Source organism: Schistocerca gregaria, chromosome 9, assembly GCF_023897955.1.
Source record: "Schistocerca gregaria isolate iqSchGreg1 chromosome 9, iqSchGreg1.2, whole genome shotgun sequence".
NCBI lineage: Eukaryota > Metazoa > Arthropoda > Insecta > Orthoptera > Acrididae > Schistocerca > Schistocerca gregaria.
In genome coordinates, this window is record NC_064928.1 from 111542616 (window position 1) to 111558205 (window position 15590).

Genomic DNA, 15590 nt, shown 5'->3' on the forward strand with positions numbered 1-15590 from the left:
TTTGCCTACTGAAGGTAAAACTCATCTGTAATTCTGTCTCATAATTTATTACTTTTCTCAAACGAATTTTCCTTTTATAAAGACTTTGTGTTTGTTATGTATAAAAATCATCACAAGAAGTGTGCTACCGGATGTACATGCATGTACGATTCCATTTCAACACATTAAATTCCAAATATAAGTAATGGAAGACATCTGAAACATGAAGTGAAAACTTGCTGTGAGATGCCATACATATTGCATTTTGAATAGAAGCTCTGAAAGTTTTTTTTACAAACATTCGATATTCGAACCACGAGTGAGCCGACAGATGTCAATAAGGTAATCGAATTCTTGCCATTCCCATCTCAGCATGGCATCGTCGACTGTGGCAGTCGGGTGCCGTATTCTCTGTTGGAGCTCTGCTACAACACGTGGTAGAGGTGGTGCGTACACCAGATCTTTAATGTGTCCCCACAGAAAAAAGTCACACGGAGTGAGATCTGGTGGTCGGGGTGAACCAACACACAGAAAGCTCGTTCCGCACCTGAATTTGCCATGTTTGCGAGCAGCACGGACTATCAGCAAATTACCAAACTACACTTTGGCAGTATATATGAAAAATTTTTTTGGTTTTTTTTTTTTTCCCTTCAAAATGGCATGTGTATGATATCTGTACAATGTTTGGTTCTTGTGCAATAAATAATTGAAAGTCTTCCCGGACTTTATGTACACCCTGTATTTAATCTGAAACAATTTAGCTTTCCATAACCGAAGAGAATAAAATAGAAATGACGTGTGGCTAGGGCCTCCCGTCTGGTAGACCGTTGCCTGGTGCAAGCCATTCTAGTTCATGCCACTTCGGCAACTAGCATGTCGATTGGGATGAAATGATGATGATGATAAGGACAACACAACACCCACTCCCTGAGCGGAGAAAATCTCCGACCCAGCCAGGAATCGAACCCGGGCCATTGGTCATTACATTCTGTCGGCTGACCACTCAGCTACCAGGGGCGGACAATAGAATACAGAAAATTAATAAGTGATATTTTCGATACAGTTTAGATGCTCGAAATTCCCACAGTGTTTGACACTACACTTGTCGCGGATGCTTCTGTTGATTTGCGTGCTAGGCAGGCAGAGTTGTAGAAACTGCTGTTAAGAGCTGTTCTCTGTGCAGTGAAAATGAGTTACTTTATAACCAATTTTTAAAATACTTCTAGTCAGTTTCAGCAGCAAAGACACTGATACTGCATTTATTTACATGTACTCTTGCAGCGTAAAAAAATTCAGGGCACCTTCCAACATGTCAGAATGGCCCACTCTTTTATGAGACAAGATAGTAGAAGAGAAGGGGTGAGTGACAGTGTGAATGCCAATGTTGACAAAGGTGGGAGTCTAAACAGGGCGACTGTGTCAAGAAGGTACCAGAGGTGACGAGCGTGTTGCGGTGCCACATGTAATGGACACTGACTGTGAACAGATTCTTAAAAATGTAGCACATTGAGAGATTGGTGAAGTGTTGTGTGTATCATGTATGCTACTTCAACACTAGCAACAAACATAATTTTAACTCACTGTAACACAAATGTGGTACTTACTAGCAACAGTATCGTATGTTTAATCTGGACAAAATTGTGATGAGTCAGGGATTTGCAGAGACACAGCAATAACTGCAGATTTCATTATGATATAAGATCGAAGGTGACTTACAGAAGTCATGTGCAAATATGAGTATGTATACTCAACTCTATGCAGTTATAATGGTCCAAGAGCTATAAAACCACATACTAACCAAACAGTTATTCACGCTACGATAAGCTAGTCATTCTAGGATAATATAAATAGCATAATTTAGTGATAATATTTGCAGAAAATGTACATATGACTCTAGGTGCTGAAGATTTCCCCACTCGCTGCAGGCAAAAATCTAGACTTATAGCAGCAATAGGCCTTTTATTATGCTTATTGTTAAATGTATTGTATAAACTGCTATCTTTAGTACTGGATTATTATGGACAATAATAATAGTAATAATAATAATAATAATAATGTAAACTTAATACAGGTGTCAACTTTATTTTAAAAAAAAAAGAGTTCCACATTTTACAGTTTAAAATTCCCAATTTCCCCAAATCAGTTTTTGTTCTTTCATCAAGTTGTTTCTGCCCTGAGACATTCAATTGTTACCAACATCTGACATGACCTTGTGTCATGACATCTCACTTAATGATAACATCAAGTCTGTGAGAAATCATTGTCGGAACACACCTCAAACCATTATAACTGTAATGAAATGTCAATAGATTTTGATAGCAACGATGCAAACCAGCACTGGCAGTATCTTTTCGCAGTACTACTTTGAACACAAATTAGCTTAAAAGAACTGAAGCCTGAATATTTAATTCTGATCTACAAAACAGGTGTGCTCAAATATGGACCCCTCTGCACATTTTTCAATAAAGGAATGAAATATGCCTTCAGTTTTGTGTGACAAATCCACAGCTATGTCACCAATTCAAGAACAATAATAAAGATTCCTGAGGTTAGCAGCCATGTCAGTGGCAGCAGCAATAAATTGTTTCTGAAGCAGGATCCTGGAGAGATGTGTGAGTCAGAACATTTCCTTCCACAAACAAACAATTTAGGTCCCCCCAGAGCCTCTCAAATTCAGTTTCCCTGAGAAGCAATGGTCAACATATAAGTGATAATCAGTTTCTCAATATACATTCTGAAGCATGTATGGAGCCACAAACACAAGTGCATTAGACAAGCTTTGGCAATGGAGGCACATACAAAATGTCTATCATATAACCATACAAAAAGAAGTCCATGGGAGTCAGATTCAGATATTTGTCGGACTAACACATGAAAGAAGTGCGAACGCGTGCGCGCTTTCACACACACACACACACACACACACACACACACACACACACACACACTGAAGAGTAAATACTTACAGGGCAAGACTTGACGGAGTAGTGAGTGATAGGTTCACCATTATCCGCAGGCACCTGCCACCGGAGCTCGTACCGGTTTGGGTACGGAGACACAACCACCTCATTCTCGTTTCCGGACGTGGCAGATAGTGGCAAACCCAGTAGCCGCGGCTCCTCTGGCGCTGATATCCGTGGAGTTGTGTGTGTCTGCTGTGATGACCACGGACCGAAACCGACCTCATTCTGAGCCGCAAACCGGAAGTTGTACCTGGTCTGGGGCTTCAGGTTCTCCAGGATGTATGGAGAGTCTGAAACGTTAAGGGCAGAGCTGGTGAGTCACCGAGCAGATGGCCACAGGTTCTGGAGCAGCTTCATTCGTTATGAGAAGTGTGCACTGTATGAGGACTGGAACTTTAAACAGTGGTAACTTTATTTACTCTGATACAAAATAGATGCAAGTTTCAAAACTTTAATATCCTTCATATTTGCCACCTGCATTGTATACAACCCACTGCCCCTGAAATGGAAGTCACAGGATACCTTTAGCTGTGCCATCTGTGTTGATGGTTTAAGTGACTCAGTCTAATAACTTGATGAATCTGTGTAACAGTTTTGAAGTGAACATCACGAAGTACCTCTTTCATTTTAGGAATCGATACAAAGTCACATGACTTAATTAAGCTTGTGGCAGGTGATACAGCAATTAACAGTCCTATCAATCGAACAAATCTGACACAGCCTGACCTTTATGCACCAGAGCACTGGCATGGAAAATGATGGTTAGGTTTTGCAGAAAATATACCCACTTTTTTCTCAGAGCTCATCAATGTGTGTGCCCAAAAATGGCCAGTAACACAATGAACTGTCAGTCTACCATTGTAAAAGAATATATGTTAGGATAATACCATCACAATCAAACACAAGAACCACTGTAGCCTTCACACTGCTACAGTTATGACAAACTTTCAATTGTCGTGGTGACCAATAATTATGCAATTTTTTTATTGGTGTTGTAGGTGTCTCTCATACAATTTGGTGCATGTCTCATCCACAGTAAAGATATGATGCAAAAAAGCCTCTCCTTCATGTTCAAGTGTTCAGTGTTGGTAGGAGCAGCATCCTACCATGGTCATTTTAAAATTTCTGACACATTGTGCAGGACCCATTGTGATGCAATTCTTGTGTCCAGACATTCCATTGGGATGTAAAGCACCATCATATGCACTAATCCGGTCTCTAAGGCCAGCTCATGAATTGTTTTGCGTTGATTTTATCGGGTAATGCAATACCATATTTATCCAAATGCAAGCTGGCCTTTTCTTTCAGATTTTAGTGGTCCAAAACTGCACCTGCAGCTTTGATTCGGGGTCAAAGCCTAAACAGTTCCCAAAAATGCTGCTAGAAGCTGCCACAATAAGTTATTTTGCCACAGACATCATTGTGTTGGTGTTTTGAGCATTGAATGTACTTATTTTTTATCATGGGGGAATTTCAAATTTAATATTCCCCATCTTCAAATTTTTCAAATATTCATAGCAATAAAATAAATCTCTTTACATATACACCATCAAAATGGACATTTTTCAAGAACCTTGCAGGAGTTGGTAAGCATGGTAAGTACATTTTGACATTTCGACAGCTCCTGCTCGTTTGGAAACTGTTGGTACACATCTTTCTACAATGAGCCGTTTCTCAATGCTGCCAATATTCACAATGTAGCAATAAGAAGTGTTTCACTTCCTTAATTTTTCATATTCATACGAGTACAAACAAGTTCCACTTTTGAACATGAGCATCTACATCTACATCCATACTCCGCAAGCCACCTGACGGTGTGTGGCGGAGGGTACCCTGAGTACCTCTATCGGTTCTCCCTTCTATTCCAGTCTCGTATTGTACGTGGAAAGAAGGATTGTCGGTATGCTTCTGTGTGGGCTCTAATCTCTCTGATTTTATCCTCATGGTCTCTTCGCGAGATATACGTAGGAGGGAGCAATATACTGCTTGACTCTTCGGTGAAGGTATGTTCTCTAAACTTTAACAAAAGCCCGTACCGAGCTACTGAGCGTCTCTCCTGCAGAGTCTTCCACTGGAGTTTATCTATCATCTCCGTAACGCTTTCGCAATTACTAAATGATCCTGTAACGAAGCGCGCTGCTCTCCGTTGGATCTTCTCTATCTCTTCTATCAACCCTACCTGGTGCGGATCCCACACTGCTGAGCAGTATTCAAGCATTGGGCGAACAAGCGTACTGTAACCTACTTCCTTTGTTGTCGGATTGCATTTCCTTAGGATTCTTCCAATGAATCTCAGTCTGGCATCTGCTTTACCGACGATCATCTTTATATGATCATTCCATTCTAAATCACTCCTAATGAGTACTCCCAGATAATTTATGGAATTAACTGCTTCCAGTTGCTGACCTGCTATTTTGTAGCTAAATGATAAGGGACCTATCTTTCTATGTATTCGCATCACATTACACTTGTCTACATTGAGATTCAATTGCAATTCCGTGCACCATGCGTCAATTCGCTGCAGATCCTCCTGCATTTCAGTACAATTTTCCATTGTTGCATCCTTATAAACCTTGGTTTTCTGTGAGAGATGTCTACCACAGCACATGATCGATACGAATCATGTTAACTGCACTGCACATAATGTGTGGAGCTTTTCCGCTAACCCCACCACCCCAATCTTCACTTTTGTTTCTTCCAATGAATGGCCAATGAGAGTGGTCATTACAGACAGTATATTCAGATTGCATCTACTTTACTACTTTTGTGAAGTGTCAAGTTTTAGTCTACCATGATGAACCGTGTTCACTATATTGCAAAGTTGAAAAGTTAAGTGATTTCTCTCACAGAGAAAACATGAAATCGTGCTGCAGATCAGTGACACGGGATCAACACAACTACTGTGAGATTGTGATGGCAGCAGAAGGAAGAACTTTTAGCTTGATCCAGCATAAGAAAAACATTTTGTGCACCAAAAATATGACCACTATTATACATTACAAGTTGTGCTGAATGTTTTTTTTTAGGAAGCAGTGACAGACGTGCTTACCCATGAGTGCAGAAATTATCAGAGTTAAATCAGATGAAGTTGCTTGACAGCAGTAAATCACAAATTTTAAAGAAGTCGCAACAGGATTGTCCAGTTCATGAAATGTTGGGCATTTTCTCTTCGTGGGCTCACTTCATTTGCACAGAAACTGCCAGAAAACTTTGAGGAAAAACTCATCTAATTTCAGCATTTCATAATCGCACGACACACTGAAAATAATTATCTTCTTGGTCAGATATGTGATGCGGACCACATTCCACTGTATTTTGACATGCCAACAAATTGTATGATAGAAGAAAAGTGGAACAAAGATGTCAAGATACTGTTCACAGGTGGTGAAAAGCAGCAAACCTGTCACGCTTGCCTAAATAGCCAATGGCCATAAACCACCGCCATTCATTGTTTTTAAACACAAGACGTTAAAAGTCAGAGTCATTTCCAAAAAGTGTTATTATTGTATGTGCTAATGAACATGACTGGTTCATGGAGAACTTGGTATTACATTGGAAACATCATCCTGGTGCCTTGTTTGGTTTGGCAAATATGCTTGTATTAGTACTATAGTTGTACAGGGGTGCAGTGCTCATTACAACATTTGCAAACAGTACACTCAGTTTGCATCCTTTGTTTCTGTCTACTTTACTACTCTGTCTGTAAACAGAAAATTATTAGAGGGCAGAATGAACTTGGGGGTAATTCCAGGTGGATTGATATCAATTCTACTGCCATTACATGTTTGTTTAAACAAATCATCTAAGGATAAGCTTAAAAATATGTATATGCAATGGCTAATGAAAAAACATATGCAATTAATACCTACAGGGCTTGCTAAACACGTAAGCTCATGTGAGTGGATTGTCCAGTCTTAAAAAGGTATCCCGGATAAAACTGTCTGTTACACATTTTTTTTAAAAAAATGCCATGTTTCTAATGCACTTGATGGCACAGAGGATGATGCTCTCTATGAAGGGAGTAGTGACAAGGAATTGAGTGACAAAAACTCAGAATCATCCAAGTAATGATAAAAAAACAGTATGTACATATTTACAATAGTAAAATATGATTTCTTTTTGTACTTTTGCTTTTCATTTCTAAGTCAGTTTTCTTTACAGATATGTGATGGTATCCAATTAGTCAGTGAGCCTATGCTACTACCAATGAGAAAGACATGGTGTTCATGTTCCTTACGTGTGTGTTTATGTGATAGTTATTTACATCTTTGTGTTCTATTATGTGCTGAAAATTTGTATTCTTGTTTGCCACCTTAATGGAGGCTTTTCCAAAGTGACACTAGCCTCTGAATCACCATTGTCAGCCTACCTGCATGAAGTTCCTATTACAGTCACCTGTATTCTTAGCAGCCACGTCCATACTTGTTTGTTTCACAACACTCAAAGATGTAGGAGATGCTGCATGAGAATGATTTTCTGCAGTGATGGAAATACTTTCATTTCATGCTCTGTACAGATCACTTGAGATGTAAATGATTTTGTGTAGACAGATTATTTTGTTTAGACTCTTAAACACGTAATCTAGTTAAGTACCCTGTCTAAATTCACCAGAGATGATACAAATCATTGTCTTGAATATGTAGATTGCTCTTTGCCAAATTTATTTCCTTTAAATCAATTGTGAAACTCTGTCAAGCCAAAATGTTAAATTTCTTGGATGAAAAGACCATATTTCAGACTTAAGATGAAATTTATGTGACACACAAAGACTGACATACAACTCGGACACGAGTTGCGATACAATATGGAAAAGTCTTAGTGGCCCCGGCTGAGATATCACGAATTGTCACTGGTGTCACTGTTTGCAATGTAATAGTAACTGCCCAAACTCTTTGCCTTTACAAATGTCTGCTTGTTTCTGTGTATGTGCGAATGGATTTGTGTGTGTGTGTGAGTGTATACCTGTCCTTTTTTCCCCTTAAGGTAAGCCTTTCCACTCCCGGGATTGGAATGACTCCTTACCCTCTCCCTCAAAACCCACATCCTTTTCGTCTTTCCCTCTTTCCTGAAGAAGCAACCGTTGGTTGCGAAAGCTTGAATTTTGTGTGTATGTTTGTGTGTCTATCGACCTGCCAGCGCTTTTGTTTGGGAAGTCACATCATCTTTGTTTTTAGATATAATAGTAACTTTAAGTATCCAAAAGATAAATTTAGGTCCATTCGAATTACTACAAATTAATACTAGCCCCCGCAAATCTCCGAAAGGTGGGGCCACTTTATACTTTGTCCATCATATGATAAGTGAGTGATTTTTAAGTGTGGTTTGAAATGAGAGTACCATCCCCCTCCCCACCCCAAGTCTCATTTTTGGGATGCAGCTCACATCTGAGGTCAGCTTACATTTGGGCAAATACAATACCCACAGACACCTCATCTTCACTGACAGGCTGTCAACCTGGCCAACAAATGTGTGCCAGGTTCTGGTGACTCTTGCTGAATGCTTTTACCCACCTGAGCACTGATCCATAAGGCAATTCATGTTCTCTGGAAGCTTCCTGAAGACCTTGATGAGTCTATCGCATTGTGTGTTTTCTGACACAATTAATTTTTATCTGACTCCATCATTCTAATTTCAAATGCATTGTGACAGCACTATATTAGAACGTCTGCTACACAAGACCCTGTTCTTCTCATAGCTGCACAAGCGCTTAGTGTATGAAGGGAGAGTACAGTGGTATAGAGGTAATGTAGGTGGTATTGGATATCATCTGATTCTGTGGTGTTGCATCTTTATGGCACTATTTTTAAGTTCCAACTCTTGCAGTTCAACACTTGCTCACGTTTGCCGTAGAGAGCAATAGCTTCTTACCGACTGGCCATGTCCTGTTAAGTGCCTCTTCCCAGCCTTGACTGTCTTGCTTGTACTGAACGGCATAGTTCTTCGTCGGAAGGCCACCGTCATTTCCAGGGCCGAAGAATTTAAATGTCACAGTTGTGGCTGTAACATAAAACTGATTATGATGTACATTTCTAAATTGTCTATTTCTGTTTTTAATCTTTATGCTTCTAAAAAAATGCGTCCTACTTTCGATGCCTGCACTTTAGTATGTTTTGCAATTTTTCTGAGGTAGAGGAGTGTATTTCACTGGGTACATAATTTTATAATGCAGAACATTACTGGGCATTTCATTCTGTCACTTTTGTATGTAAATTGAGACAAATCATTACAGACTTACTTTTTACAGTAATGTTGGCATAAATAACACTTAGGCATGTGATCCTGTCACATCCAGAACTGGCTATTAACAATTCTCTCTACTCATTTTTTCTGATGAAAACATAAAATTGAAATGTTTCAAACAACTATTTCATTTAATGAAATTAATATCTATAAATTCAAATTACTGTAACAAGTTAAACTCATTCTTTAATGTCCACTCACATATATCTCAATAATTTACAATTTTTGTACCTTAGTTATTATATCTTTGAACTACCGTGTGTTGAAAATTTATCTTGGGAATGGCATCAGTGCAAGCAGAGGCAGTTTGAAAACAAGTTCAAATATGATGTATAAGTACAGATATAAAGAAACACAAGTTGGAGTTTGACTGGATTCAGCGTTACTGACCAAGGGTTCATGAATTGTAAATAAATTAGTATGTCTACCAAAAATGGAAGTTATATATTAAAAACAAAGATTCCAAGACTTACCAAGTGGGAAAGCGCCGGCAGACAGGCACATGAACAAAACACACAAACACACACACAGAATTACTAGCTTTCGCAACCGAGAGCCACGTGTGAAAGCACCCACGTGATTTACCAACTGACCTGCCTGCACTGTGACGCTTTCTATGTGGGAATGACCAGCAACAAACTGTCCATTCGCATGAATGGACACAGGCAGACAGTGTTTGTTGGTAATGAGGATCACCCTGTGGCTAAACATGCCTTGATGCACGGCCAGCACATCTTGGCACAGTGTTACACCGTCCGAGTTATCTGGATACTTCCCACCAACACCAACCTATCCGAACTCCGAAGATGGGAACTCGCCCTTCAGTATATCCTCTCTTCTCGATATCCGCCAGGCCTCAACCTCCGCTAATTTCAAGTTGCCGCCGCTCATACCTCACCTGTCTTTCAACAACTTCTTTGCCTCTGTACTTCCGCCTCGACTGACATCTTTGCCCTTACTCTTTGCCTTTAAATATGTCTGCTTGTGTCTGTGTATGTGCGGATGGATATGTGTGTGTGTGTGTGTGTGTGTGTGTGTGTGTGTGTGTGTGTGTGTGCGAGTGTACACCTGTCCTTTTTTTCCCCTAAGGGAAGTCTTTCCGCTCCCGGGATTGGAATGACTCCTTACCCTCTCCCTTAAAACCGACATCCTTTCGTCTTTCCCTCTCCTTCCTGAAGAAGCAACCATCGGTTGCGAAAGCTAGTAATTCTGTGTGTGTGTTTGTGTGTTTTGTTCATGTGCCTGTCTGCCGGCGCTTTCCCGCTTGGTAAGTCTTGGAATCTTTGTTTTTAATATATTTTTCCCATGTGGAAGTTTCTTTCTATTTTATTTACATCATCAAAAATGGAAGTTAAAATTATACATTTTGCCAGTTACATGAAATGAACTTTTGTCAAGAGCTATGATTCAAGAAATAAGTAAAATGAAGTTGCCTCTCCTTTCCTCAAATAATTTTTAAAACATTGCAACAAACTCATTAATTTGCAGTTAACTGCAATTACAGCTGAAATCCCAATGAAATTAATAGTCAAGAAAAGTGGCAAAAAGTGTTCTGGTTTCAGCACAGCACAATTATATAGACTACACATCTCTGTCTAGGGTTTAGAATGGATTTTTATATTCTGGTGCAAAAGTCTATAAAGTGCTGGTGGACGTCAGTTAGGAAACTGAAAATCCTCAAATATTTAAGCACAAAGAAAAAATAATACCTCACTAACTGCACCTACAAATTATCAGAATATTTGAATGCAGAAATGTAAACTCTGCATACCTTTAACATTTGTATTGCAAAGTACCAGGTGGTTATAATTAAACTTTATTTTACACGTTATAACACGGAAACAAGTAACCGTACGAGTACCAAACTTGGTAGCATTAATGTACAGAGTATGGAGTGCATGATTTCCATGTGCCACAGTGCCACTGCCCAGTTCCAAACTATGGCCACCAGGTGCTGTGATCAGTCATTGTGATTAATAGTCTCGCACACCTGATCAGTCACAGTACACTTGTTAACGTGTCAACATGAGCTTGGACAAAAGGAGCAGGGCATTATTGGTGAAGCTCTATTGTCAAAACAATAATGCTGCAGTGGCACTTTGAGAATATCGCCGGCTGAAAGGATTAAAGAAGGATTCTCTTTCTCCACAAGCTGTGAAGAACAAGATGAAGAAGTTAGAATAACTGGAGGAATAACTGGAGAACTGGGCACTGCTCCGGGAAGAGGCTGATGACCGGTTGCACCACAGATGGTTGATGAAATCACGATTGCTATGGTAGACAACACCCGGTCATCAGACAGTGCACTCACGGCAGCTGAACACCCCGTGCTCCACTGTATGGAAGGTGCTTCAAACCATTCTCAAATGGTATCCGTACAAGAACCATATCGTACAGCAGTTTGCACCACAGGATGCACAATGACGTGTTGACCTCATTGTCCACTTTCTCACAAGGATTGAAGATGACGCGGACTGGCCCTAAACCGTCCTATGATCTGACGGGCAAGGTGAACAAACAGAACTCCCGAGTGTGGGGATCTTCACCTCCAATCACTGTGCATGAAGTTCACATGTATGGAGAACGCGTCACCGTATGGTGTGGCTTCACGGCTACATTCATCATTGGCCCATTCCTTTTTGAACAAGTGGGCGTTCGAGGATCAAAGATGAGCAGTGTGACTGGCTGGCATTACTGCGATTTGCTTCGCAGAATGGCATACTAGCCTTAAAGAGAGAGAGACACGTTGAACTCAATAGTTTTTATGTAAGATGGGGCCCCACTGCACATCGCTCATGAATTTCACCTGCTTCTCCGAAACACATTTGGAAATGATTGAATTATCAGCCGATTGGTTTGGTCTTTGTACGGTAATTAGTTTCCGTGTTATAATGTGTCGAATAGGTAAAGTTTATTAATAACCACCTGGCATATAGGGAGTTGATAGTGAAAAGTTATGCAAATGCTTTGATTACTGAATTAGCTGAAAACAGTAACTGAGGCCTGCAGGAGAAGAAAGAGTAGTTTCTCCAAAGTAGCTGTTTTATCCCTAATATTTGTGCATACATTAATCTAGAAGTAATTACCGCAACTGTCAATTTGAATAGAATAGTGTCAGTCAGAATTTGTTGCTAACATACTACACAGAAGCTGCTTCTGCCTAAAATCACACAGGACCAACAAACAAACACAACAAACATGACATAAAATACAACACTAACCTAGAAATTTGTCATACAAAACACACAACAAAAACACAGATAAAAACAATGCACGACAACCATCATTAAATTCTATTAGAAAATAGCAGGGCAAAAACATTTTAAAAGGACTTGGATTGTGTAGCTGGGTGACCACTTTTTAATAATGGCTAATCCAGCTGGTTCTCAGTACACAATAACCTCCCTCACAACATTCTGAAAATAGTGAGACACAAAAGAAAAGAAACAATACATAAAACCTTGAAACCTGTACCATCTTAATTTGTCATTTGATATTGAGCATTTCAAATGGAAGAAAGAGAGCAGTCCTCAAGTCAGAAAATAAAATACTCTAAATTAAAATTTGGTGCATCAATACGCATGATTTGCAAGTTTTACAAACAGGTGGGTCCTCCTATCACATAACAAAGACATTTTCAGGAGACAATTTACCACTCTTAAACACATTAAGGGTTATTTCCTCTCCTCATTGAGGCTAGGAGTAGGTGAGCCAAAGGTACTTTGTAGATTTTGCCGGCTGTATGGAGCCTGTTGCTCGTCACTTCAAACCTCTGAGCCTCATGTTAACATGAGGGTCCCATGTTCACATGGTATGTGCCAAACATTTGCAAAATATGTTGACTAAAGTTATCTAGATCTTTTTCTGTACCATCACTTTCAAACCAACGCACTTGGGAGGGATCAAACTAATCCAAACAATTTCAACACTTTTTAAATGCATTCTGGAAGCCTCTCTTCGACACAGTATTTAACAACCTCCACCATGTCAAATCTTCATCCCTTCAACTTGATTTTCATCTTGGGGATGAGAGAAAAGTATTGTGGATGTGGCTCAGCTGTCATTTCACTTATAGTCAAAAATTACTGAAAGATGGAGGTCTTACACAGTCATGAATTGTCATTGTGGAGTACCCAATCAATCATACACAACTTCTGTGTCAGAGAACTAGATGGAAATCTATACAATAAACTGGGCTTTAAGTGGAAAATGCATAGTGCTGTGAATAAAAATATGAACGTGAAAATCGGTACCAATGTGGAAATACATGCAGATACTACTACAAGGAATGGCCATTAATTACAATCTCCTAACCGCATAACGTAAAAAATTTTATTTTAGTAGATGCATCGACAGAACCAGTATTTATGCCCTGACCACACAAATGAGGGATGCTATGAAGATGGTCACCTCTAATTAATTATTTATCATTGCATTTGTATTCCAAGGGCTTTCTTGAATTATGTAATTTACATCTAAAAACCATAAGTAGCATATACTGGTGAGCAAGTAAGACAGGCTTCAATAGTAAGAGCTCACCGGTCATGACGTCCATCTTAACCTGCAGGACGGCAGACGGCACACGAGCCTCCCTCAGCATGATCTCATGAACAGCAGTCCCATGCTTGTTGGTGGCAGTGCACTTGTAATTGCCGTACATTTTGCGGTTGAATGGGACTACCTGCAAATTGATACAGAAAATGAATGGCATACATCTAAATGAAATCAATCAGTCTTTCCTTCGCAGCCCATACGGTTCGTCTCCTCTGGCCTGGCCTTCTTAACTGTACCTCTTTCCCTTAACCTCTCCACTCATCCTCCTTCACCCCTCTTCCTTCCCCTTCAACTCTTCTGCCAGAAGAAGGAGCCACTGGCTCAAGCTTGTAAGAGTGAACCTTTGTGTGTGTGTGTGTGTGTGTGTGTGTCTGTGTGTGTGTGTGTGTGTGTGCTGCTGCCGTATGATGAGTACATTGTTTTATCTATCCAATTACATTGTAAAGGGAAATTGAGCGTCTCTGTTTGATAACTTTGCCTACTACCTAAAGAGGACACAGAGACTGCCCCGTAAACAAAATTTCTTTATTGTATTTTCCATCAACGAGCCATGCTAACGGTAGTTTCGAACTGGACATTCCTCATGCTATGGGCATTGTTATCAGGAAATGTGACTGTGGGAAAGTCAGCAGGATACTTTTGGGTTGAAATTAGTAAAAAAGAACTGAATTGTGAATGTTCAATAATAGTATATAAAACATGCTTTTTTCAATATCGATGGTAGGCAATGAAAACCTCGTAACTCCACATATCTGAGAAAACCAACAATTAACTCCCTAACAGAGAGAGATTGGAAGTGCATGGATTTCTCTAATCTATACACTTCTGTTTTACAGTTATACATATCGCAACTTTCTGTATCACTTTAAATTATTTTTTAAGAAACAATTTTTGCTTTAGCTGTAAAACTGAACAAGATGAAGTTACGAAGTGTGTAATACTTGAACAACTAGCTGCCAATATCATATCTTTTTATTTTTTATCATTATTAATTTCTATTAATGTTTCCTTTTCGACATTAGTAAGAAGAAATTTGTACACTGCCGCAGAAGATGGCAAGGATACACTTTTAAAATTATATCTGTAACTAAAGAGCAATGTAAGGAAAGTATTCATTTTTTTTAACAACTGTTTCAGCTTCGCTTGAGAGTACTCATGTTTTACATCTCACACAAAAAGGATGTGTAATTTTTACTCATGCTTCAACAATGTGTGTAGTAATACTATGGTGATAAAAATATATATTAAGAGTTATCATAGCTGCAAGAATATTTTTCTTTATTATACCAATATTCATTCACAAGCATGACTTTTGCCTGCAATCATAAGAAGAGGCAGTAATTTCTGCAAGACATTTAAAAATACACTCCTGGAAATGGAAAAAAGAACACATTGACACCGGTGTGTCAGACCCACCATACTTGCTCCGGACACTGCGAGAGGGCTGTTCAAGCAATGATTACACGCACGGCACAGCGGACACACCAGGAACCGCGGTGTTGGCCGTCTAATGGCGCTAGCTGCGCAGCATTTGTGCACCGCCGCCATCAGTGTCAGCCAGTTTGCCGTGGCATACGGAGCTCCATCGCAGTCTTTAACACTGGTAGCATGCCGCGACAGCGTGGACGTGAACCGTATGTGCAGTTGACGGACTTTGAGCGAGTGCGTATAGTGGGCATGCGGGAGGCCGGGTGGACGTACCGCCGAATTGCTCAACACGTGGGGCGTGAGCTCTCCACAGTACGTCGATGTTGTCGCCAGTGGTCGGCGGAAGGTGCACGTGCCCGTCGACCCGGGACCGCACCGCAGCAACGCACGGATGCACGCAAAGACCGTAGGATCCTATGCAGTGCC

At 40.0% G+C, this 15590-nt stretch overlaps 1 protein-coding gene across 4 annotated transcripts in view; it reads right to left on the reverse strand.

The window, feature by feature from the left end:
* Positions 1-15590, reverse strand: part of LOC126291686 (fasciclin-2) — an 856801-nt gene that overhangs the window by 80005 nt on the left and 761206 nt on the right. For all 4 annotated transcript variants that reach the window (XM_049985310.1, XM_049985309.1, XM_049985308.1 and 1 more), the window contains exons 10-12: positions 13722-13863; positions 8811-8939; positions 2946-3232 (exon numbers count right to left, since the gene is read on the reverse strand). In XM_049985310.1, the coding sequence (XP_049841267.1) occupies positions 2946-3232; positions 8811-8939; positions 13722-13863 (558 nt within the window). The remainder of the gene's footprint in view (positions 1-2945; positions 3233-8810; positions 8940-13721; positions 13864-15590) is intronic.